We start from the raw sequence: 26,369 nt of genomic DNA on the forward strand, positions 1-26,369 counted from the left end.
GTACTGATGAGAAGGCAGTCTGCAACATTTCCTATGAAGTGCTTGGGTTTATATCCTCAAAGAGCAGAGGGTGGCGTAAAAGTCCTTGGAGTGAAGCTCCTCATCAATCCTCTTGCTCAATAGGTTGTTACACTTGAAGGGGAGATCCTCTACTGTTCCTTGGATCGCCTTGGGAATTCTGAGAACTGCAACCAAGAAGCCTGCCTCAACCACTGAAGTGACCACCGGGCAGAAAGCCAAGTCCACTGCATCGGGTGATGCCCAGCGAGATGATCTGGCAACTAGTTTCCCTTTGTCCAGGATGGCCTGGAATTGGGGCTTACATTTCTGTTAGAATTAGCTTGCTAATAAGCTAACAGTTTACTGTAATTAATATCCTATTTGGACATTAATGCCTGATCATTCACTCTGCAGAATAAACTGATGAAAAGTTCTTTTGCCAAGAGCTCTAGTCTCGTTGCATCTTTGTCCAAAGGGGTGGACCTATGCTGTTTTGTTCCCTGACTGCCTGGAGCTTGGATAGAGTAGGAAAAGAAATATTCTGCCCCTTTGGAAAGAACAAAATGGGGTTGAGGCACAGGTAACTGGTATGTGCCAACACATCTTAGTGGGCTCTAATCAGGCCTCATTTGCAGGAATGCCAACTTGGACTGAGCTGCAGTCTGGAGACTATCCAGTACTTTACAAGTAAGATTATGAACCTTTTCTAGCGGGTTCGAGAGAATTTCTGTGATCCTCCTCAATAGGTCCCAATACCGCCTATGATCATCCAGTGGTGAGGGAGAGGCCAATGTTACCGCCTTGTCTGGAGAGGAAGAAAGTGCTGCTGACAGCTCCAGCTGTACTAGCTGTTCCTGCTCAACAAAGCAATCTGGGAAGGACTGAGGCTCCTGTGGGCACCAGTGTCAAAGATCACCTCCCAGTGCCCTCATAGTCAGGGACTCAAAAGTACAGACCTCAGGAGCTCAAATGGTGAAATCATAAGGATACAAGTCAGTTCCCAAGGAGGGTAATACTAGTGACTAACCCAACACTGCAGATCACAAGGGGGTGAAGGCAACTAAGAGCCTCTGGAAACTTAGGCTATGTCTGGACTCAAACCACCCTGGGGAACCACTGGTATCTTTCTGCTTGTCTGAGGAAAAGGAGTTATCCAATTATTGGTGAAGCCAGTGGTACTGGGTGCGCCTTGCGACCACCCAAACTGTCACAGTAACCAGCAAACAGGACACTGACAGCATCCAAGTGCCCACAGCATGGCTGGTGCTTGGGACTGGCAAACGATGCGCCAATGATTTAGGGATGTCCCCTGATACCATCCGGTCCAAAAGGATCAGTGACTCAGGATCTGTGTAAAATTGCCAGGTCCTCAGGAAGAGCATATTCAGACCTAATACAGTGGTTCTCAAAACAGGAGGTCCTGAGGTTATTACGTGGGAGATCACAAGCTGTCAGCCTCCACTTCAAGCCTGCTTCGCCTCCAGCAATTACAGTGCTAATATAAAAAAAGGTATTTTTAATTTATATGGGGGTTGCACGCAGAGGCTTGCTGTGTGAAAGGGGTCACCAATATAAACTTTTGAGAACCACTGGCTTAATAGAAGGAACACTGGAGAGAGTCTTGGTTACAGGTGGATCCACTGGGTGAGAGTTTTGGCACAGGAATTTTCTTATGATGTGTTCCGGGGATGAACACTCCCTCTATCCATGTGTGGTGCAGGGGTCAGTCCTGGTCCCTTTCATAGACTCTTTGGAGTGGTAGCACTTCCCAATAGCAAGGGTGCTGCCCCCACCCCCATCCCATGAGCTCTTGGTGCACCCAGCCCAGGGCACAGCATTTCACTTTGTGCCAAGAGGGAGAGGAGAAACAGTCCTTTGGAGTCTGGGCCTGCTGCTGGAGTCTGAGCTAGAGCACTCTGGTGCCAGACTGGTACTACCCAAAGGCTCAGGTTGACAAGATGGGGAGGAGGAGGATCCAGGATCACACTGGGGCCTCATGGAGCATTCCTTTAATTGTGTATGAGCCTCAACTACTCAGAATGCCATTACTTTTCCCCTCATACTAGGCAGTCAGTCAGTCACACTTTGGATTCTCCTTGCACATTCCTTCAGAAAGACCGGGGAGCCTCAAGAACTGGACAACTGACACCTAACAGTAGGGAACTGGCAGGCAGAACATGTAAATTGAGTAGAGGACCATGCAAGAGGTCCAAGACAATGGACCAAGAGCTGATGGGCTAGGACAAGCGATAGCTTTTTGAAAGACACAGGGATCTCACCCGGGACTATCAAAGAAGCCAAGAGGAGGAGCGCGCCAAAACAGGATTCTTCGGTAGCTTGGCTGAGTACAACCCTGATGTTGGCCAGTCAGTATTGTCTCCACCTTTACTTTTCTATGCTATCTTGAGGACTTCCCAATGCTGTATTCCAGTTGACTAATAAACCCTACTATTTTGAAAAGGCTGCCTGATGTCACTGCAAATACTTGCTGAGGTGCACTAATCCCTGAAGAAGGCAAAAGTCTAGGAATAGAAGAAGTCTTATTTGGACTTGCTAGACAGCTCAAGATGTGAAACAGGAGTGCTGGAGCCCAAAGACTCAAGATGCTGAAGCCATCTGGCTTACCTTTAAGAATGGGATCCTTTGGAGGCCTGGCACACTGAAAGGGTTCCTCCAAAGGACTGTTTAAAAGCTGGGACATCACACAGATCCACAGGATCTGTGACACCCTCCCACCTACCTCCACAAAGCCACTTCAAGCCAATTTGTGAAAAACAGCAAAATGTTGTTCGAGATGAGCTGACAAAATTCCTTTGAACTACAAATGCCAGGCCAAAAGGGGTATTCACTCTGTTTTAATTAGAGAACTAATGCAGCACATTTTTTAAAATGCTTCCTGGTTTAGTTTTAACACCTCAAAAGAAGATTGCGCTGTTCTCCTTGGCCTGGCAACAGGGTTTCTACACATACTGCTGAAATGGAAGGAATCTGTCAAGTGATTTACAGCATCAGGCATCTTAGATCAACATTTGATCTACATTCAGACTGCATTTTGGTGAGAGTGTGATCCTGAGATTATATAAGATGCCTTCACAGTTCATTTGAAGAAAACAAAATAAAAATCCATTATAGTACTATAAGTAAAGAGACAAGAGGTCAAACAGTACTCTAGCTATAAATTTGCTATGTAGTCCTGGATACATCATCAACAAGACAGTGCTATAATGAGACCTATTCACTGTTTCATGAGCTGCCAGGACTAGAAGTTTGCAATGATAGATGTGCACCAAGTTTTTCTAGTTACACTGAGCGTTTATCATCAATGCCATCAGTTGATGAGATCTCAACTGCTAAAGCTGTGTTAGGACTGAAATGGAAAAATACAAGGTGGTAGTCTAAGTTAGTATATTTTAACAGATTATTCTGATAGGCAGAAGCCTCCATCCATTCCTCTGAGTGCTTAAACCAAGACAATTACATATAACTGACTAATGCCTCAGTCACCCATTGCAATAGGTCTTTACCTACCCTCTATGCCCCTCAACCCTCGCAGATGAATTAGGGAGTTCCAGAGTCAAGTTGTGCTAGCAGTACCCCCAATTTAAACCAGGGGCTCAACGAGGGGCTTTCATATTCCTTCCACAGATCCTCGAAGCCCTGCCCTAAGCCCATTACCATGCAATGGAGCCATTCCATTACAACATAACCCCTCAGCCACAGAAAAGGGGGAAGGGATCTGCCCTTAACCAAGATGTAAATAGATTTCTTCTGGAGCCCTAATTTTACCCCTCAAAACAGCTATACCTTGAACTTGCATGATACTTCAACCCTCATATCTACCCAAAATGGTTCATGTACTTGAGTACTGGTGGTAAGTATGGTAAGTTTTCTGGCTAATGACCTACTAAATGGGTTTGTTAGGGGCTGGCAGTTCATAAATTGTTTAAAACAAAAAATTGTATCATCTTGCATTAATTTAGCCAATGGAGAAAAGCCACAGGGGAAGCTTTAAAATAATGTGTTAGAAGCCTTAGCCTCTGGAAAAGCCAATAAATCAAGCAGTTTAATTGTACAGAATAATCTCTCAATTTTATACTTGCTAATGGAACAATTAAGTGAATGGAATGGATGGTCTGAAGTATATACACATATAAAGACAAACTTGTATATTTTGCTAAGAAATTTAATTTTCAGTATCAAGGGCTAATCTCCCATTGCTTTTGGATTCTCTTTTAAAAGGTAACAGGCCCATGCATGCCAAGTACAGGAAAAGTGAAGGCAATCAGGAAGTTTTGGTTCTATGAGGTATGATACAAAGACACCAGAAGTTGCATCTCAATGGTCTGTAAAGACTGAGGCTAACTCCTCTACTATTTTAAGGCAAACTTAGTTCTGCTTCAGGTAACCATGTTGTCACACCAATCATACAAAGATTTCTTGGTCCCTGGGATCCTCTACCCCCACATTCATGATTCCCGGTAACTCCACTAGACAAGTACTCCGTTTATGGCAATGCAATTAATTAGAAAGTCAATGCTAATGAGTGGAGTTCAATGAAGTTGCACCATCTTACCCGCAGCGCAGTAGCGAAACTGTTCTTCAAGTTGGTAGCAATGCTCATCATCAGAGGTTCCCTGCAGGTAATCATGGCCATACCAGCAGTCAGGTTCCGCATCATGTGGTGTGCTGCTACACGCATGCGTGACTCCTCTGAATCCAGTGCAAAGTCCTTCCTGACTATCTGTTCACAGGTAGTCATGGCAATCTTAATGGACCGATCTACCACTGGATGGACAAGCTCTTGCACTGCACGCTCTATAGCTTGACGCACGCACTGCTTTAGCTGTGGGTGGGCCTGGAACAGTGGAATCTACAAGGGAAAATGAAAACCACTTTAAGTGATTAGGCAACAGAAGGCTCACACCAAAGTCAAAGAACAGGTACATATATTGTCATACTAGTGTTCCAAGACACTCTGTCCTAAATATCCACAATTTCAAAACATTAAATCTTTATGTAGAGCCATGACTGATTTATGAGCTTAGCATGTAGATCACAGAAATTCAGTCAAATTGTCAGATTTAGTTTTGTTCATCTTATTTGTTCCAAATAATTTGTTCAAAATAAATAGGACATCTGAACACATGAAGCAGTGATGTACCAATATAAAAGCTCAATGAATACATTGCCAATAGAGCTAGGCAACTGATGAGATGGCCAAAACATGTGGAAAGCTGCCTAGACTTCTCTTAGGTAAGGAACTACTCTGAATTGCCAAGATTCTGAATTAGATCATGGAAGGATGAATTAATTTCCAGAGATCACCTGTTTGACCACTTGAAACAGCAAGTTTAACTGCTACATCTATTTTAAAAAACAATAGTAAAATCATAGTTCTGATCTTTTAAAAAAAATCATGTGGATTGCCAAGAAACATTAGCAGCTTTAGCTGTGAACCACTGCTTTCCAGCTCACAACACACTCCTCAGCCAACCAACAGATACTTGTTTGACAGCATTGGTAACAGAGTGCTTTTGGCTACAAGAGAGCAGAAGTAACCCTTTCAAAAAAGAGAACTAGAGAAAAGAGTCTGGAAATGAACAGAAAGGCAATTAAAAAGGGTAAGAAGCAAAGAGACAAAGAAATTGGGAGTATATAGGAGACAGGGCAGCAAAACTACAAAAGCTGCAGTTTTACTTTGCAAAAGGGCATCCCTTGAAGGAATTTAAAATAAAGTTGGATTAAAAATGAAAGTTAGTATCAGGTAGTACACCTCCTTTTGAGTCCCCTGTGAACTGTTTTTTCCCTGTTGCTCTGAAAAACCCATACAAAAAGGGAAGATAGACAAAGTGCTATCCAAATGCACAAAAATAGAAAATGCTCTTTTTTAAAAAAAAATCCAACACCTAGCGTTACTTGCAAAACCTGAGACTAACTGAAAGAAACTAAACCTTCTTAAAATATTTCTGTTGGTGCAGTTGTCCACCCATGTTCGAGTGTGCACAAAAGTGAAATGAGAGCTACAAGTTCTTCAACAGGCTTCGTTCTGGACAGCTTTCAGTCAGATTGCCGGTGGAATCTGTTGTTGGTAGCTACCAGTGTGATTCTCTGCTCTTGTTCAATAAGTTGGCTGTGTGTTCCCTCTGTGTGCTGCCTCAGCTCTGCGCAGATAGCTAACACAGCAGACTCCGAGAGAACCCCCAAAAACCACAGACTCTAGTAAGGTACGAAGGAACCCGAGCCAGGTTTATTGTCAAATGAAGCACAGTAATAGTTCCCTGTAGACTCTTCAGGGCATACTATGAATTTGTGCTCCCTGGCAATGGGCACAGCTCAGGTCAGTGGCAGGATACTCCCCTGCCCCATAGGCTGGGCAAAGATGCGAGCTCCCGGACCTACTTTTACACAGTTGCAGGACAGATTACTCATCGTAGTTCAAACAAATCTACTCATGTTTTCCTTTTGATCCTGTCTTTAAGATGCACCTGCCTGTTCTTATGTCATGTCTGTGGAGTGTTCTGATGCAGTCTTGAAGCAAGTTCCTCTCATTAGCACTTGTGTGTGCACACGCACGTGTTTCTAACAACTTTTTTTTGCAGACTTCTGTGAGTGGGACCTGCCTCTGGCTCACAGCCCAGCTTTGCTTAACGCTACCTAGAAGTACTTTGGTTCAGGCCTCAGACTGGGCCTCTGATACAAAGAGTGTGTTTCAGGGCCTCCTCTTACTACAGAATCAACTGGAATCTTAAAACAAAAAGGTTACAAAAAAACCTCTCAATTCCAATGAGGAAGTGAAGCAACCAAAATTTACAGTAGGCTAACAGAAAAAGGTTCAGGTGTTCACTCCTCGTTCATGACATTACCACCAGTTAGTTTTAAAATACTAAATCTATCAAGCAGAGCTTCACATACAGATGAAAATATTAAATTAAGTATTCAATACCAGCATTCTAAATTGTCTAGTGTACACAGACAGATGCTTTCCCTGCACCTATTAAAGACAGCATTGAGGTACTCCTACATACCATTGTTTAGATAACTCCAGTTAGTTCACCAAATTTCTGTGGCATTTGGTGGACAATAGAAAAATATAACAGAACATTTTAGTTTTGATCCATTCCACAGAGGTTTGGCTGAAGAGACTGATTTTGCCCATCAGTGAAAGTTAGCTTTCTGATATCCTGCCAGAGTAAATTCTATGCTCACTGATTCCAACATGTTCACTCTTGACTAGAAGCAGAGTGCAGTTCAATCAGCTAAGCAGCCTCAGCTGATCTCAGTTGTCATAACAGTAGTAAAGCAGTCTTTATGCAGTCAATCCTAAACTATTCTGACTTTCTACAATAAAGGAACTCAAACTGTACCTAAAAATTAGCCACACCTGTGCTTTGTGCACTTCTGTAAGTTGTGGTTACTCTAATCGACTGCATTCTACTGAGGCAGAAGTTTTGAAAGGATCTTTAAGGGTGGGATAAATATAGCCTATTGCAATAGTCATACCTGGTGGTGGGTAAAAAGTATCACCTCTTCCACATTAGCAAGGTTAGACCACAACTACAGTACAGACCCGTTTACGTACGGATGTTGGGAGTCAAGCGGTCACAACCATGTGTTAATGGACTGCAGGTTAAAAGGGCCATGCTGAAAAAAGTGTCCATGATTCACTTAGAGCAGAAAACAGCGTTTTTTCCTTTCTGGCTTGCATTTTTTTCCCCCCTCTTATGAAGTCTCACTTGCCACAGATGTAAGATTTATGGAGGAGCAAAATGCAGAAAATATCAAAATCATTCAACAGTTTCTACAGCAATAAGGGCTTCTGTGGGTGTAATTCTGACCTTTTCAACAACATCCTCACCATCACTTTCGTGGTCCGACGTAGCCTTGCAGCCCCTTAATATTTCTTCCTCAGACAAATTCTGAGGTCTGACAATCTTCATCCATCTCCAGCCACTTGGTAATGATTTCCAGTGACATATCCAAACTAAAACCTTTTATCATTTGAAAGAGAAGTTTACCTTTAACCTCTATCCTCTTGTCTGAGTATGTTTGTAGGACACGTTCTTCTGAAAAATCCTTCAATGTCTGGCTCTGAATCAGTGCCACTGTTGGAGTTTTCTGAGTCTGAGCCATCTTTGACAGAAAAGGCATCACCAAGAGCCTTCATCCAGCAGTTTTCAATGGACTTTTGTTTTATTCCATCCCAAGCTTTAACTAGCTAACTAAATTTCTTTCATGTTTAACTGTTTCAGGAATTTGGAAATGCCTGAAGACGTGCATGGCACGATCACCGAAATCTGCTCCCCTTGATAATTGTTTTTAAAATGCTGAATAATGCCCTGGTCTAAAAAGGTTGACTTTTTGATGTTGCATTGAATGGTAGGTATAGCACTCAAATTTTTCCATCACTCGATACCAGTGATTTGGCTGGAGAATGGGCTGGACAATTGTGAAGTAGCAAAAGTGCTTTGGCTTTGAGTTTTTGACTGCAGATGCTTACAAACAGCTGGAACAAAGCGGTTGTGGAACCAATCGAAAATGTATCTCGTCATCCAAGCATTTTTGCTGTTAGCATATATTACTGGCAGTTTGGCTCTGAGGTGATTAAAGCAGCGAGTGTTATGAAAGCGGCCAGTGAGAAGAGGGGCAAGCTTTATGGCTGCCCATCTTATTACTACAAAAAAATAAAAAAGGAGTACTTGTGGTACCTTAGAGACTAACAAATTTATTAGAGCATAAGCTTTCGTGAGCTACAGCTCACTTCATCGGATGCATTTGGTGGAAAAAACAGAGGGGAGATTTATATACACACACACAGAACATGAAACAATGGGTTTTATCATACACACTGTAAGGAGAGTGATCACTTAAGATAAGCCATCACCAGCAGCCCGGGGGGGAAAGGAGGAAAACCTTTCATGGTGACAAGCAAGGTAGGCTATTTCCAGCAGTTAACAAGAACATCTGAGGAACAGTGGGGGGTGGGGTGGGGGGGGAGAAATACCATGGGGAAATAGTTTTACTTTGTGTAATGACTCATCCATTCCCAGTCTCTATTCAAGCCTAAGTTAATTGTATCCAGTTTACAAATTCCAATTCAGCAGTCTCTCGTTGGAGTCTGTTTTTGAAGCTTTTTTGTTGAAGGATAGCCACTCTTAGGTCTGTAATCAAGTGACCAGAGAGATTGAAGTGTTCTCCAACTGGTTTTTGAATGTTATAATTCTTGACGTCTGATTTGTGTCCATTCATTCTTTTACGTAGAGACTGGCCAGTCCTTGCTTACAGACAGCCCCCCAATCTGAAGCAAATACTCACCAGCAACCACACACCACACAACAGAACCACTAACCCAGGAACCTATCCTTGCAACAAAGCCCCTTGCCAACTCTGTCCACATATCTATTCAGGGGACACCATCATAGGGCCTAATCACATCAGCCACACTATCAGAGGCTCGTTCACTTGCGCATCTACCAATGTGATATATGCCATGTGCCAGCAATGCCCATCTGCCATGTACATTGGTCAAACTGGACAGTCTACGTAAAAGAATGAATGGACAAATCAGACGTCAAGAATTATAACATTCAAAAACCAGTTGGAGAACACTTCAATCTCTCCGGTCACCCGATCACAGACCTAAGAGTGGCTATCCTTCAACAAAAAAGCTTCAAAAACAGACTCCAACGAGAGACTGCTGAATTGGAATTAATTTGCAAACTGGATACAATTAACTTAGGCTTGAATAGAGACTGGGAATGGATGAGTCATTACATAAAGTAAAACTATTTCCCCATGTTATTTCTCCCCCCACTGTTCCTCAGATATTCTTGTTAACTGCTGGAATTAGCCTACCTTGCTTGTCACCATGAAAGGTTTTCCTCCTTCCCCCCTGCTGCTGGTGATGGCTTATCTTAAGTGATCACTCTCCTTACAGTGTGTGTGTGTGTGTGTGTGTGTGTGTGTGTGTGTGTGTGTGTGTGTGTGTGTGTGTGTAAATCTCCCCTGTTTTTTCCACCAAATGCATACAATGAAGTGAGCTATAGCTCACGAAAGCTTATGCTCTAATAGATTTGTTAGTCTCTAAGGTGCCACAAGTACTCCTTTTCTTTTTGTGAATACAGACTAACACGGCTGCTACTCTGAAACCTACAAAAAAAAAAGTCAACATCTTTTCTCTTTTTAAATTCAGCTGTTTTCTGTGTCTCGTAATTAAAGGCTAAAGTCTTATCAGGTAGCAGTTTTGCAAATAAAGCTGTTCATCACAATTATAAAGTTGTTCTTCGTGGTAGTCTTCATTTTGTAAAATAGATTTTTAACTCGACAGGAAATGCGTTTGCGGCCAATTCATTGGCTTTCTCCAGAAATCAAATACCTGCGCTGTGCCATGACGCTATTTAAAATGACTTATAAACCACTTGCTGGCTTGGAATGATTCATCCCATTAAATTTCCAAATTTTGTCACTTGGGCTTGAATTGGCCACTTAGCAGCATTCCTTTCAGCCTCTTCTGGGCAAACTCTGCATGCATGGCTGTGTCTACTGTGGGTTTTGCTGAATAGCACACACATTTTTGCTTAAGCCCCACGGCAGAATATATATTTTGTACAAAGCCATTCAGTTTAGATTCGTTTTTTAGCCATCCTTTAAGATTAGATCCGGCAATCCCAATATCTTTTGAAACTTTGGGTTTCTCCACTATTTACTCTATCTATTGCAACTAGTTTTTCTTCTACAGTGTAGGAACGCTGATGCTTGCCCTCTGCCATTATATAGGCTTATAGTTAAAATTTTCTAATGTAGTATATAAAACTACTATACATATCTCTCTCTCTCGCGCGCGACAATGACTAAATATGCACGATATGTCTTTACCAATATCGGTAAAGACGTACAACACGATTCTGCTCCACACTTCCCGTTGATTTCTAGGTCAGTGAGAGTTAGTGAGCAAATTTTAGAGCTACACAGCAAGTTCCTGTACCGCATGTTAAATAGGTAGCACTGGGAAGCATGCTGCTACCATGTGTTAAGTGGATTCGCATGTAAACAGGTCTGTACTATACTAGCTAGTAACAGAAAAGCATTCTTAGTTACTGCTGCTACCTGGAACTGAAGAGCAAATCAGGCTTTCAGAAGTAAAAAAAGAATCTCTACCAGAGACTGGACTTACTCCAGTAGATGCGGAGATGCTAACTGCACTTACCTTACTACAAAATCAATTCAAATTTGGTTCAACTCACAAGGTACAGATGGTCTCATTCTGGTTTCTAGTAGATGCTTGCCTAAAAAGTTTCAAGGCAATTTGACACCACTCCTAGGAGGAGCCTGGTGCAGAAACAGTTCTGGCAGGACATATGAGAACTGAAATACTTGTATGAAAGATTCAGACCACTTGTATACATTGTGCTTAACTCCAGTCAACATAACTAGTTCCTTCAATTTCAGAAGCAGAGTGCTTTTTGGTGAAAGCACCTGCAAGCCAATCTTCTATTTTGGACTACAGAAACTTTCTGTAACAAAGCACAATGAGCTCTAGTACTTACAGTTGGATTTAGAGTAATGTGCGGAGCCAGCCCTCCCAGAGAGTAGACGTTGATGTCATGGTAACTGTACTGAGGTTGTGGAGGAACGGACGCTGTACAAGTGGTGTTAGTAGCTGGGGTTGTAGAAGCAGCTGTAGAAGTTTAAAGAATTCTTTAGAGTTGCTTCCTTTCTAGAAACTAATTCATTAAGAAACTAAAGTTCTATGTTTGCCTCGTACACTTGGCTAGTACATCATTTGAAAAATTAAGCTTTAACCATTTAATTGCAAAGCTTCTGAAAAAGCAGAGTGATAAGCCGACAGCTTACCATCTCTCCACCTTAGCTTGTAGAAAGATTGTGCATGACACAGTAAATACTATTATAGCAATCCTTGGGTACTTTTCTGCAAGTCCATCTTGCCACCCTCCCCAGCATACAGTATTTACACCATCCTGATATGCATCATTTCCACTAATTACTTTTGAAATAAAAAAGTAATTTAGTCTATAGTTTAAGCATCTCACTTCACTGATGTCCTAGTCTGTGTTCAAGCACCGAGACTTTGTAATTGTACACTTTATATTCAAGCCCCACTACACAAGATTCTTTTGTGAGACAGCATAAGTTACACAAGACTGCTTACTTATATTACACTTATGAAGAGTTTAAAAACAATCCTGCAAAATAGTAAGTGATCCTCGCTATCCCGCTTTTTTGTTTAAGGCTATTGTATGTACACACACCATGTGGACAGTTTTTGGTACATCCTTCACTGGGGACTGCAGCTTGACACTATGACATATCAATGACCCAAGTGCTCTACCAGTGGGAGTTTTACCTGGTAGGGCCATCCAACTCAGACAGATCAAAGGATAGGGAACAGATGAAAAGCAGCCCACTGGTCTCCATATCGGGGGATAGGCTAAACAACGTACCCTTGTAAAAAAACTGAGCGTGCCATTCTGGCAAACAGCATGACCAACATGGGAGCTTTATTTGTCCCCTAAGTGATATCTGGCAAAGGAGGAAGGTTCAGTTTTTGGTACATGCAAACATGTCTAGAAGCTTTCTACTCAATTCCTTCTCCAGACTCTGGGTTCTCGCCAAATATACACTATCACTAAACCCTGCTGTTATAAGTAATTTAGCAGGCCTCATTTTAAAACTTCAAAAGCAGCAGATTATATTTTTGCAATACAGCTGAAACTTCAATTACTTACTGGTTGCGGTGATCGGTGGTAGCTCCTCCGGCTGTTTTACATCCTTCTTTGGAGCAGATAGCTGTTCATCCAAATTTTTCAACCGATCCTTGTCTTTCAGGAGGTTTCCAGGTTTCAGCTCATTGATGTCTAGTGCAAGGTTCTTGCAGAGCACCTCAATCTCAAATTTCAGATTTAGCTGCACAACAATTCCAGTATGATCATTTTAGATTACACTAATAAAGGAACCCCTCTATGTTTTCCCATTTTACCCCTCATATCTTAAGACTCTAGGCATTAGACCAATATTCTGCAAGGGGACTGTCTAGAAGCACCAAAGTTAGCACCATGACTAAATAAGTTATCTAAATTCAGTCAAATTAAGCAATACTTTAAAGATGGAGTTGAGGACTGAAGTCTGGAAATCCAACAGTCTTCCTGAATTACATTTTGCTAAGCTGATCAGTCAAGAAAATCCATTAATGTTCAGTAAGTGTAGAAAAATGTTAAAAGCAACTTACTTTTAAGTCATGTTCTTGATGCAGCTCAGCTAAAACGTTCATGATTGCCATCGTCCAGGGGTTTGGAGGCCTGAAAACCTACCAGAGAATTGGAGAGAGGTGTATCAGACAAAGCAATTCCTTCCCAAAAGGTGTAAATTAAAATTCAGCACAAGTATACTTTAAAAACCAAAAAACACGTTAACAGCAATTTGTATACCTGTGAAAGAGTGAGGACATAATTTTTGAATAATGGCGTTTATGTAGAGTATAGCAATATTCTGCCCGAGCAGTACGTTTGGGGGAAGAGCTCAGTTTAGCATTAAAGAAAATTTAATAGGAAGTTAATTCCAAACTGGAACATTAGGAGCCAGTTCATTGTGGTTTTCATTTCCAGATCAACACTGCCATTGTAGAAACAGAACTGGGGAGGAAGAAAAGCTAATCCAAGAAGGAAAAAGGGACACAAAGCTAATGAGATTTAGAAGAAAACTGGGCAATGGGACTTTCCCAATTTCTGGGCAAAGAGGAACAATGCACATATATTCCAACCAACCCTTTCTTCCAGAACAAAAACAAAAGGAGTACTTGTGGCACCTTAGAGAGGTTAACAAATTTATTTGAGCATAAGCTTTTGTGAGCTACAGCTCACTTCATCAGATGCATTCAGTGGAAAATACAATGGGGAGATTTATATACATAGAGAACATGAAACAATGGATGTTCCCATACACACTAACGAGAGCGATCACGAAAGCTTATGCTCAAATAAATTTGTTAGTCTAAGGTGCCACAAGTACTCCTTTTCTTTTTGCGAATACAGATTAACACGGCTGCTACTCTGAAACCTTCCAGAGCAAAGTGCAATATCTACAAGATCTCTTTTCCCTTTGTTCCCAGGTCACGATATCTCTAAACTCTGAGCACCTTGTTCCCATCCATTTCCTTCCCAATCACCTGACACATTTAGTTTTGAATGAATAGTTTGATAAAAAATCCACGTTTACATTTGTTACACGTTATTTATTTTGCTAGTTAGTTTCAATAGTTATGTCTCATTTAGCAGGTCCGAGTTCACTTACCACACTCCTGACACTAGATTCTAAGACTTTGGCAACAAATGGCACTACATAAAGCAACTCCTGTTGCCCCTTAACATAAGCCTCCAGAAGTAATGATTTCACATCCAAATCCTTAAAAACACAAAAATATGTTAATTAAACTTGGGGTGGGATAAACACTATTTCTTGTAAGGCTACAGTTTCATTATAGCATTGACATTTGCTGAATCAAGACAGCCTTAGAATTTTATGGAGCTGCTACTTTTTGTGGGGAATAATTACTTTGCACACAAGATAGTAAACATTTCAAAGTGTACCTAATGTGTATTTATGGGGACAAAGTTACTTAAATCTCACAGAAGTATGGATTTAGGAACCTTATTTATCAAAAGTATCAAAATGTTCATAAGGCTTTTAAACTAGAGAATCAGATTTTTGTACTTCAGCAAACTTGTTGTACAAAAAGAAAGAGCTACGGGTTCAGATGAATTTCTTGACTTCAAATCTGTCACAAGTTTAACGGATTTTTGGGGATAGATTAAATGGGAGCTCACCGTGTGCAAGATGGGTTTATTTTTAGCCAGTGTGATCATTCCCAACCAATGGCCAAGGTTCTTCAGAAGGGAACGGTCAGAGAAGTTGGCTGCAGCTTTATCTGATGTCAGTAGCACCTAACGGATGATTAAAAAGGAGAACAACTTAAACATAAAACTATGAGAAACACCCAAAGCCAATTTAAGCATTTAATACACATTGACTTTACAAAGTCTTGAGTTCCAGACCACTGAAGTATTTAGTAGCACTTTAACCATGAAGGAGAGTCTTTTTACTTTAATACACTGAAAGTATGGTTTGTCAAGTTTCTAGGAACAGTCCCCTTACTAGCCTGTCCTGCAACGAGAACTACAATAAGTTCTTCTCCTTCAAGGAGCCTAAAAAAGTAAACTGACAAGATCCAGAAAAGTACAACTCCATGCCAGGACTACCACACCTATGTAACTTGAAAATCAGCAATCCAGAATTCCACACAGCTAGAAATCCCTCCTATCTAGTGAGACAGGGTATGGGTGAGGTGGTATCTATTTTTATTAGGTCAACTTCTCTTGGAGAGAAGCTTCGAGCTTACAGAAAGCACTTCAGGCCTGGAAAGAGTACTCTGGCCATATCTACACTACAAAATTATGTTGACCTAACTTATGTCAGCATAGACACACTACAGTTAAACCACCTGTATGCACACTAGGCTTGTGTCAGTGATGTGTTTCCTCACAAGGAGCACTTTATCAACTGTACTGTAATTTTATTGTCAGTGTGGGGCATTGTGGGACAGCTCCTGGAGGCCAACAACAAGTCAACATAAGCAACACAGTATCTACACTGACACTGTTGATCAAATTACATCAACTGTGACTCTACACCACTCAGAGTGGTGTTACTAAATCAGCACAGAGGGGCACTTCTTTTAGCGGAGACAAGTTTAAGTGAAGACACTTTGGCCTCTAGGTTGATGCGAGGCACCTTAACTCAACCTAAGTGCATAGTGTAGACCAGGCCTTAGGTATCACCACTAAATACAAGGTGGAAAGGATTGTTTAGCATAAGTAGTTAATGCACATTTCAAGGGACCATTCAAGGTGAAGTGGCCCATTATCACCACCTTCAGCGGTCCCTTGAAAGGTGCCTTAGCTTCTTATGATTAAGAATTTGTTTCACTTCATATTTAGCTGTGACACTAAGCACATTTCCCAGATGTGAAGAAGCTGTGTAAGCTCTTGAAAGCTTGTCTCTCACCAACACAAGTCTATCCAATAAAAAGGGTATTACTTCACCCACCTTGCGTGTCTCATATCCTGGGACCAAACATGGTTACAAACACACTGCATACCTCCCATTAGAACAGCGTGTAAGCCATCAGAAGTGAAGCACAAGTAGTTAATTTCCCAAATAGTCTGAGTCAGTTCTGGTCTCTGAAAACCTTTTAAACATGTAGTTCTGTTCCTTAGCTTACAAGAGCATCAACCAAATGGTAGGTGGTTAGTTGTGCTCAGAAGAGTGCCAAGGAATTATTTTGCACTACAGCGTAACCTATAGTGGAGAGAAATCCCATCCACAGGTTTAAGAATAGTGCTAATTGACATATATTGCCAATTCACTCCTGTTTGTAGAAATGGCAAGTGGAAAATGAAAAATTTCTTATGTTAAAACTGGGCTGGATTTCATTTTCCCCTGCCTGCACTTCCACTTTCATTTTAACTCCCTTCTAACCAGGGGTCACCAAATGAAATTGACAGCAGGTTTAAAACTTCCTTTAAAAAAGGAAGTATTTCTTCAGACAACACACAGTCAACCTGTAGAACTCTGCCAGAGGATGCTGTGAAGACCAAAACTAACAGGATACAAAAAAAGAACAGATAAATTCATGAAGCATAGGTCCAGCGATGGCTATTAGCCAGGATGGGAAGGGATAGTATCCTTAGCCTCTGTTTGCCAGAAGCTGGGAATGGGAGACTGGATGGATCACTTGATTCCCTGTTCTGTTCATTCCCTCTGAAGCAACTGGCATTGGCCACTGTCAGAAGACAGGATACTGGGCTAGATGGATCTTTGGTCTGACCCACTATGGCCGTTCTTATGTTCTCCCTCATACTTCTGTTGCCAAAGCAGTACACAAACTATGCTTCCCTCAAGCTGCCGAAGTGCTCCTTCAGTATTTTCCTACTGCCTTAACACCTTCCATGCAATCTTTTCCACTTGAGAACTTGCTGAGAAAAATGGCCACTATCATTCATGCAAACCCTTAAAATTAAGGCACATGACTTGTGGATTAACAATGAAATACTCTGCAGAAGACATTTTTAAAAACATGATTGCCTTGATATTAAGTTTATCCAGCAGTAAACCAGTATATTGTGTATCTGCATGGCTTTGCCCATTTAATTCGGGGGTTGTCTACACCAATTTACAAGATTACAGTTAAACCACTGCAAACCACTGTGTGGACACTTACTTCTGTTTAAGACTGTCTTGTTTAAATTTAGCTTCAAAGTATATCTAAGCTAAAATCAAAAATAAGCCTGATTTAAAACAAGTAAGAGCATCCACACCACCTTTTCACTAGTACAAGTGAGTTGATTTCTTATCACACCTTTAAACCAGCCAGAACTCTTGCCATTTAGACAACTCCTCCAATGGTGTAAACTGTAGAATCAAGGACTGACACCCTATGGTTTTGTAGGGCACTATACACATTCCCAAAACCCCCAAAATTCATAAATTAGAAATTTGTTAGCTTCGTCACTGCACGTCTTATTTAAAAGGACACAGACACTAGTGTTTTGTTTCACAAATCCTACATAACAAACTAGTCAGTTCCAACAGGACAATTTCTTCAATTTATTACAACAAATGACATCTGTAAGACATCCATTAATTGGTCAACATTTTCTTGGATATGCATTTAAGAAGGTTCTACCTGCAACTCCGATTCTTGGTACGAATAGGTACAGTATTTCAGCTGGCCATTCACTACAGTCTGCAAGCACAAGTATTTAAAGTCTATCCCAACTGCAATAATGTTACTATAAGTTGAAAATTAACAAGTCACTGATGGAGAAAAAAGTGGCAACATACTGCTATCAAGCCAGTATGTTTACACATTGAAGTCTTAGTTGTCAGATTCAAAACCTAGTTATCTAAACCGAAAGCGTTGTTATACTAAACAGGTTTTGTAATAGATAATTAGCAGCCAAAAAAATGTTGATATATCCTATTTCCTGACATAAGCTCAGTTACTCCAGGTCTGCTGAACCATGCTTTTTGGAATTTAGTAGTCCTGTCAAAAAACAAAAACAAAAACAAAACAAAAAAACACCACACCTTGCTCTAAATGAAATAAAATTAAGGGATTGCTCCCCTTTCTATAAAGTTATGATTGTTAAAATAAGGACCATTTGGACACCGTCTTCCCATGTTACATGAAATTCTGAATGGTTTAATATAAAGATTTAATACAAATGTTTCAGAAAAAGCATTTTTCAATTTTGTTGGATTTATGTATGTTAACACCAAAACAGATAACTAGTCTATAGAAAAATAAGTAAACAGCAGTTGAACATACTACACCTGCCCTGGAGTCTCCCAAGCAGTTGGTTTTATAACCCCATTTTCCTTTTAAAGAAATAATCTTGTGTGTGGGGGAGGGGAGTGAGTGGTTTTTTTTATTTCAAAACAGTAGCACAGAAGTTACCTATACAGAGTGCTGTCAAATGCAAACATTTTCTCCTCTAATCTTTCACGTATGTTTTTAGGTATAATTCTCCAGATGCAAGTGCAGTTTTTAAGTTGATTGTGTCCCTATCAATGTCTCTTTACAATTATATTAATTGTTAGTAACCAACAGGCAGAGTAAATAAAAAGAATAAATACACCATTGTACGGTCTCAGTCTTATGGAGGCATGCAGTCTGCTAAGGAAAAACATCTTTCCCACATCCTCCCATGACAAAAGAGCTTCATAATGAACTTTTGTCCCTGTCAACCAAGCCTTGCAGGAGAGTGCTCAGCCAAAATAGTAGCACAAGTAGATACCAAACCTACTCAAGGTTTAGAAAGGGCCACCTAAAGGCCAATTGTAGTACTCAAGGCACTTTTCCTACCCACATTATAAAAAAACCCGTTTGTCTACTTGGTAAATTACGGATAATTTAGAAGTTCCATACCATATTTGGATAGTGGTACAGTGTCTGTATTATAGAAAACTTCAAGTGTCAGAAAAGTGACATACTACCCACCTTGATATTTCTGTAGGTTTCATTCAGGACCATCTTGTTAAACTCTGGATTCTTAAGAGTGTCAAGGAAATTTGAATACAGGCTGTGAAAATTTGGCTCAATACTGACTCTTTTCATCACAAGATACTGTGAAACCCAAGGCATGAACTCTTCTTTCACAGTTTCCTTCAGCTCCTCAACCTGGCTCCACCACAAAACAAAATCACAGAAATTATGATGAAAACAGATTGTGGGGAAAATGACTATCAGTAATGATCATAAGTTTCACTAAATTTTTTTAGTGTTTGTTTTGACTGAGTGATTCCAGAACCATTTTGAAACAGACAGACATCTTCCTCTCCAAATGCAAAGATTGCGAATACAGACCAACACGGCTGCTACTCTGAAACCTGTCATTATGCAAGGCACTGAATTTAGCCGTATAGAGTGGAAATCTATCAACTTCATGAAAAGACTCGCACAGATAGAGACAATCTTCCTCTCCAAATGCAAACAGATGGACATCATACCGAAAGGACTGAAGGTAAAAAATTTGTTAGTCTCTAAGGTGCCACAAGTACTCCTTTTCTTTTTGAGAACCATTTTGGTCATTCAGGATTACTTTAGCCAATGAATCAACTTAAATCTGTATCAAGCACTAGAGTGCAGTATCCCCCCCTTTTATGAAATGCTGGATGTTTACTGCATTACAGATTAAAGAAAGTTTAATTTAGTAAAACTTACTGAAGGACAGCCCTGACAAGGAAGGGGTCTATACACAGAACAGAGACCCTGGATGGCTGCACCAGAGTAGGTTTCTACTGTTAGCATGTGCCTAAACTCTAACCTAAAGAGTCTAGTGGAAAAAAGGAGAGCAGCTTAATCTCTGACTATACAATCCTTAGCTCTGATCATCAAACAGATATTCGTTGTGGTTGCATTTTCTGCAATGTGAACACTTGTCTAGATCACACCAAAAGTGATGACTGGTACAAAATACTTCATTATTACAGCAGCTACCTACTAGGAAGTGTTCCCCTGAAACCAGAGGGGAAGAGAATGTGACAATACACAGTTCTAGTTTAGACAAAGGATATTGCTTTGTGACAAGAATGAAGCAGCACCATTGAACAAGAGCAGTTAACTATTCAAAGATTTCTGGATACCACATATTTCTTTGATATGAAATACCAACAGATTCATAGATACTAAGGTCAGAAGGGACCATTATGATCTAGTCCGACCTCCCGCACAACGCAGGCCACAGTCTCACCCACCCACTGGTCATTACTATTTCATCTTGGTACTCTTGTCTTTGGGAGACTTGTTGAAAATAACATGAAAAGAATATCTTTTAGAAGGACATACTTGAAATCTAGTCCATTTTAAAAAGTTAGTAATAGTTTCAAGTACTAGAGCGGTCCCTGAACTTGCCATCAATTTTTTTTTTTTAAAAAAAACAGTGTTGCTGTGTGACACGTACCCCTGCACATCAGATGTAGCACCCAAAACTAATTTAAAAAAAAAAAAGACCAAAAAATGTAAGCAATGAGATTTCAAGTAGGTCTCCCTAAAAAGGGGGGAATGGGAGTTATTCAATGCACTGCTGTAGGAATATACATCTTCTACTCCCACAGCAGAAGGGCTACTAACTCAGACTGAGAGGAAATTAGTTTGTTTTTACAAAATATAGCTGTAGTTAGATTAAGATCTACAAGGTTTGTTTTTTGCAAGAATTTCTGTTCACCTCCATCATCCATGACATTAGAACAAGTTACTTCCTGCTAGAAACAGGTAATAAAATGAAACAAGGTAACGTTCTGCCACACTTGCCTTCTGTGTCATATTTGATTGAGACAGATTATTGAAGATGAAAGCAATTTTTTCCTGAACATTTTCTGGGGGCTCCACAATTCTCTCAGTCTGATCCGTTGCCACTAGCAAGGTATCTATGTTGGTCGTATTAATGGAGGGCTGTAGAAAGAGAATGACAATTAAGAAAAACATATTGCTAAGAGGGACAGTATTAAGAGACAAAAGGTCAAGGAGGACTTGTTCAGTTTAATAGTAAAGTTAGTACTTTCTTCTTCTATTGAGAAAGATGACCTAAAGAATGGGAAAAGCAGTATTTATGAAGTGTGACTATTCAACCCAATTCCCATTCATTGGTCTATAGTTCCCCTATTTAAAACAGGTACCTTGTAACAGAAAAACCATGTTACCCCCTTAATATTTGCTAGCCGAAAAAGCAAAAATTAGCCAAAGATTCAATGGCAAAAGGCTGCCCTGTGAAGAACAAAAAGTTACTTACAACCAATCAAAAAAGCTTGTAAGAGACTAAATGCTATAAACTACAAATATGAATCCAAACAGGATCACAACTTAATCTAAAATATAAAACTTCTCATGATTGGTTAACACCGAGAGCCAACCGTTCCCATAATGCTGTTATTCTCCCAATAAGAGCCCCATGAAGTGATGGGTAACTTACCGGCACATCCTTTTTGAAGCTGACACCAGTTGGTCGTGTGATTGTGATGGTTTTTGCCACAGTGGTGGGGGTGGTGGAGGTGGTTACTATAGTGCTGACTTGGCCAGCAAGAGGAGCTTTTGCTGGAACCTGAGCCTGGGCCTGAGCCTGGGCAAGTGCAATACTTCCAGGGGTGGTGATTGAACCCTGCATCTTCACAGGAGGATCTCGGGATTGCTGCCCATATTCAATGTACTAGAGTCAGGCAGACAAGAGACACACTGAAATTCACACCTGTAGCAACGAAACTGCAACCTAATACTAGAACCCTCCCAACTCTAGCTCACCACATTGAACTTTACAGAAAGTTGCAGTCTGGCAATTTTGTAGGAGAGTTTCTGGGTAATTCCAGAACCAGAATTCATAAATTCACTTTAAAAAAAAATATCTAGTAAGCAAAACCTAGAGATGAATTCCCTGTTAAGAGAAGTTCTACCAAAGAAGCCTCTTTTCAGTCCCTGTTTATTTAATGGTAAAGAAGGGCTGAACGGTATTGCCTTCAGAGGCATGAATGCTATCCTCAAGCTAGACAGGCTGCTGCCGAGTGCCACAAGGCTTGACTCCATTCCAAGTCCACAGACAGCCACCCAGCATTCCCCACACTGTTGGCCTGCAGAGTGAGAAAAATATAAAGGAGAATCTGTGATCAAAAGACCTACTATGCAGAGTGGACAAGAAAAGTCTCCCCCAATGACTTCAATGACAGTATAAAGAGAGGAAGCCTGAACCATGCAGTGATCAAGGAAAAAGCCAGTTCCAATAGTCTGCCTTAAATTTCTGCACCCACAGAAGTAATCCTACAATGTTAAACATTTTATTTCCATAGTGGTACACTTGCCTAGATCAGTGGTTCTCAAACTGGGGGTCGTGACCCCTCAGGGGGTCACAGTTATGTGGGGGGGGGTTGCAAGCTGTCAGCCTCCACTCTAAATCCCACTTTAAACACTATTATAAATGCTGGTGGCGAATATTTTTAAAGTGTTTTTAAATTTATAAGGGAGTTGCACTCAGGGGCTTGCTGTGTGATGGGGTCACCAATACAAGTGTTTGAGAACCACAGGCCTAAATATTTACAATGCACCAATCAAAAAGTACACAGATGCCAAATGTATCACTTGAAACTGCTATGAAATTGCTTTATTTGTGGAGTAAAGGTATTGTCTACTTGATGTCAGGGCAGACCTTTATTTTTCCTAAGCTGCAACTAAACATTCAAGAGTGTGGCCTTAGGATAACCTTCCGTACATGCTTCCCCCCACCCCACCTGAAGGATCATTGAGACAAACCCATAATCAACATTGCTTTTACTGTTTGGACTACAGTGCATTCCCTTTATTTTGATCAGACCTTCAGGAACCTAGTTCTTCTGTCCCTTGTTTGGATTACTTTTTAGCACATCTGAACACAATTTGATCATTAACCACAGAACAGAGGCATTTATTCAATAGGGAAGCCCAAAATTCTGAAGGAGACAGGAATATAAACCCAAAGAAGATTCATGGCAAGGATTAGATCCAAGACATTAATACATGACAGCACTTTTTAAGTGGCAATATGCCCTGGATGGCCACATGGCTACACAGGTTAGGTACTTATTTCAAAACAAGCCAGACAAATAAACTTACAGAAAAATGGAAGGCACTGGTTCCTACCCCTACTGCCAGTCCCCCAAATCCAAGGAAAATGCATTCAAGTCTATAATTTGCTCACACAAAACATTAAAAGTTGTTTGTATTTTGTGTTTATGGACTTGTACTATCATACAAAACTTAAGTTTAGGCCATTTTTAATGCAAACAGAAATCAACTCAGTAGATGGTTTCTCAAATTAATGAATTAGTTCTATCGTTTTTAAACACTCACCTCCTGTAGGTGATGAGGGAACTGTATAAAGTGACTAATAGAAGCCAAGTGCTGACAATACTGGGGATAGTCCTTCAATCTGTGAACAGTAAAACTGTCCATTAGTTGGAGAGAAAGCATGAGCCCTGATAAAGAACATACCACAGAGCAATACAGACTGGTTATTGGCTATGTTGCTCCCTTAACACATCAAAGTTGCTTCTAAACTTTCCAGCTGTGCTACACAAGTGATTTTTGTAAAAGCATTTGTTGCAAAATAATTTGAGAGCAGTTACTCTTGCACTGCTATTAAGTCCTATTAACCCATTTATTCCCAAATATTTAACATCTAGACAGTTTACTATTTAGCAAGTCAACAATCTTACTAGATGCTAAATTTTGTGTTTGCAACAATGGCAGTTTGATTATACTTCTAGTTTAATGTTTAGAACTACCCCCTATACCCAACAATGAAGCCTCTCCCTGTATGTACAGTGGTTTTATTCTGTGTATTTGCGAATGCAAGATGGTTTCATCAATTTTATTAGTGCTTTAAGTTTTAAAATCCCATTTATAATGGTATGTGCATTTTACCAAGAGAGAAGTAACAAAGGCTGCAAAAGTATTGGTTACGTCAGTCTTGACAGTGCCATTTTATTCTGCTAGGCTATAGAATGTTAATAGCTGTAACAAGACATCCAGCTATACAAAACAAACAAACAGCTGTTTGCATCTTAAATGTAGCCTGAAATATTCCAAGGCTGGATAAGGTGGTAAAGAAGAAATTGCGGAATAAGGGCAGAAGCATCTCAAGTAGAATCAGGTTTTTAGAGCACACATTTAAAGGTGCTAAACTGGCACCTTTGAATTAAGGAAGTCTTAACTATAAGGAGGAAGTTTTCTCCCTTGTGTCTTCAGTGATACTTATAATAGAGCCAGACTTTCTGGACAGTTTCCTCATTGGCAAACAGCCTATACTCCTTGCACCAAATACCTGGGAAAGTCTACAAGTGTCTGAGAAAGTGGTCTCACTGGCAATATTTCATAGAAACTTTGTGGAAAGAGGAAAAATTAAGCATCTGCTAGCTGAAACGTATGCAGATAGTGAAGTTTGGAGATTTTGTATTACTACGGGGGTATTTCTTGTAACCCTATCGATAGCCAATTAAGTAAAACATTTTGCAACATGGCTCATCTGAGAGGACTTAACACTTTAGTGCAGGGTCCAAAATTTGGGTTCTATAGCAGCACTTAAGTGTCTGACCAGTCTCACACTTAAGAAGCAACTTAAGTTACTCTTGAATGATAAATGTGCACATGTAGAGAATTCTTAACCAGGGGAATTAAGCTTTACCAAATTAGTCTCTAAAGTATTGCTATACCACTAGCCTTAACACTTGACTGAATTAGATTTCATAAAATATGGTCAGCTGAATTTGAGAGAGAGAGAGAGAGAGAGAGAGAGAGAGAGAGAGAGAGAGAGAGAGAGAGAGAGAGAGAGATGTTTGAATGTAGTTTCAACCCATGTTGACTATATTTAACACTAACTGATTATCTTCGGTGGGCTGCGAGAGCTTGGAATTGGTGAATTATGTTCAAGTTGTGAGATTTGCAAGTATTATGACATACCATTAATCCTGTATTGCTACTACTAAGCATATGACTAGAGCAGACACAAGTTTAAAATATCCCATGCATTTTTTTTTTTGAAAGATTACAAAAATCACTCACCTATTTTTAAATCTATCTAGTGCAGCAATACCAAAATAGTACATTTTGGATGCAAAAGGCTTTCGTAAGGCTTCAAGAACATAGCGCAGGGCCAGGCCCAATGCCATGTAAGTAACCAGTCCTTTTTCTATTATCCCACCAAAGAGGCAGGCTGTTATGTGCAGCTCTTTGTCTGGGTATTGGGGGAAAAAACGGTACTCCTCAAACAAGTTCCTCAGCATACAGTTAAACACTTCTCGTTCCCGCTTAATGTTGGAGTCCTTAAACCTCTGTAGCATTTCTAATACCTGCAAAGAAATAGAAACTGTTACCAAGAGACTTGTATCATCTCAGCCCTTTCACACCAGTGGGTTCAAGAGCACCTGCAACTAGTCACTAATGTAAATTGCACTGGGAAAACCCAATTCCCAGTGCAAAACTGCCAAACCTGAGGGCAGGAATCTATACGTAAAAACTCAAACTTTTTATTTATTTATTATTTAAAGTCTTGTCCAGAAATGGTGGGACGTGTAGCTGTTATGCAGATTCTGTGGATGCTAGAAACCTCATCTGTTTGTATTGTAGCTTTCTTACAATTTTTCAGGTCAGTATCTTTTTTGCAAAAGCTTTGAAGTAGTTTGTCAATCTGACAGCACTGCTACATTTACAGGTCATGAGGCTTCATCTCAGCTGTACATATTCAAATTGGGCTAAGTCTATGTACACACTATCAGCCCAAAAGTATTAATTTTTAGAGCTCTGAAAAGTGCTATTATGGTCAGAAAAGGGACCATGTTAAAAAAACCCACTACCTCTCACTCAGATCTGCTCTCTATATATCCCAGCTGATGTCTGCTTTAGGCCTTATTTTATTTTAAGAAAGGCCTCGTTACCACAGTACAGCTAACAGAAATGAGAAAGAAAGCTATATTTTATTTGGTTCAGAGTACATTCTGATTGCAGAATCATTGGGATAATACACAAGTCATACACCGCTCTCATTTGAATTTCATTCTAAGGTTGAGTTTGTAGGACTGGCAGTTACAGATCTTTAGTTGCAAGTCTGACTGAGTTTGATCAAAACATGGAATCCCAAGAAGTCATTTTAATTGGTATAGTTTTAAATCTTCCCCAGGAATCTCTAAATAGTTATGAAAGTAACATTCAAGGCTTAACAGGAGTGTTTCAAGCACACAGTAAGGAACGAGTGTGCATTTACATACCGATTGTGCACCTG

At 40.3% G+C, this 26,369-nt stretch overlaps 1 protein-coding gene, 1 long non-coding RNA gene and 1 other non-coding gene across 28 annotated transcripts in view; all 3 read right to left on the bottom strand.

Annotated features, from left to right (window-relative positions):
- CNOT1 (CCR4-NOT transcription complex subunit 1) overlaps positions 1-26,369 on the bottom strand; it is a 98,838-nt gene that overhangs the window by 25,161 nt on the left and 47,308 nt on the right. For 17 of the 26 annotated variants that reach the window (XM_038368764.2, XM_043494774.1, XM_038368763.2 and 14 more), the window contains 11 exons: positions 25,154-25,440; positions 23,444-23,522; positions 21,543-21,776; positions 20,885-21,025; positions 19,073-19,252; positions 14,838-14,954; positions 14,305-14,415; positions 13,244-13,321; positions 12,744-12,921; positions 11,544-11,674; positions 4,574-4,870 (listed from right to left, as the gene is read on the bottom strand). In XM_038368764.2, the coding sequence (XP_038224692.1) occupies positions 4,574-4,870; positions 11,544-11,674; positions 12,744-12,921; positions 13,244-13,321; positions 14,305-14,415; positions 14,838-14,954; positions 19,073-19,252; positions 20,885-21,025; positions 21,543-21,776; positions 23,444-23,522; positions 25,154-25,440 (1,833 nt within the window). The remainder of the gene's footprint in view (positions 1-4,573; positions 4,871-11,543; positions 11,675-12,743; positions 12,922-13,243; positions 13,322-14,304; positions 14,416-14,837; positions 14,955-19,072; positions 19,253-20,884; positions 21,026-21,542; positions 21,777-23,443; positions 23,523-25,153; positions 25,441-26,369) is intronic. The other 9 variants (XM_043494784.1, XM_043494778.1, XM_043494779.1 and 6 more) reach the window with 1 other exon arrangement.
- Positions 10,361-11,179, bottom strand: LOC122456244. Its single transcript, XR_006275016.1, has 3 exons — positions 10,873-11,179; positions 10,697-10,702; positions 10,361-10,494 (listed from the first exon to the last, which is right to left on the bottom strand). It is a non-coding gene; the product is annotated as an uncharacterized LOC122456244 (long non-coding RNA).
- On the bottom strand, positions 16,274-16,412 carry LOC119841495. The gene has a single exon (XR_005288568.1). It is a non-coding gene; the product is annotated as a small nucleolar RNA SNORA46 (small nucleolar RNA).

The sequence above is a fragment of the Dermochelys coriacea genome, chromosome 12 (assembly GCF_009764565.3).
Source record: "Dermochelys coriacea isolate rDerCor1 chromosome 12, rDerCor1.pri.v4, whole genome shotgun sequence".
Classification (NCBI taxonomy): domain Eukaryota; kingdom Metazoa; phylum Chordata; order Testudines; family Dermochelyidae; genus Dermochelys; species Dermochelys coriacea.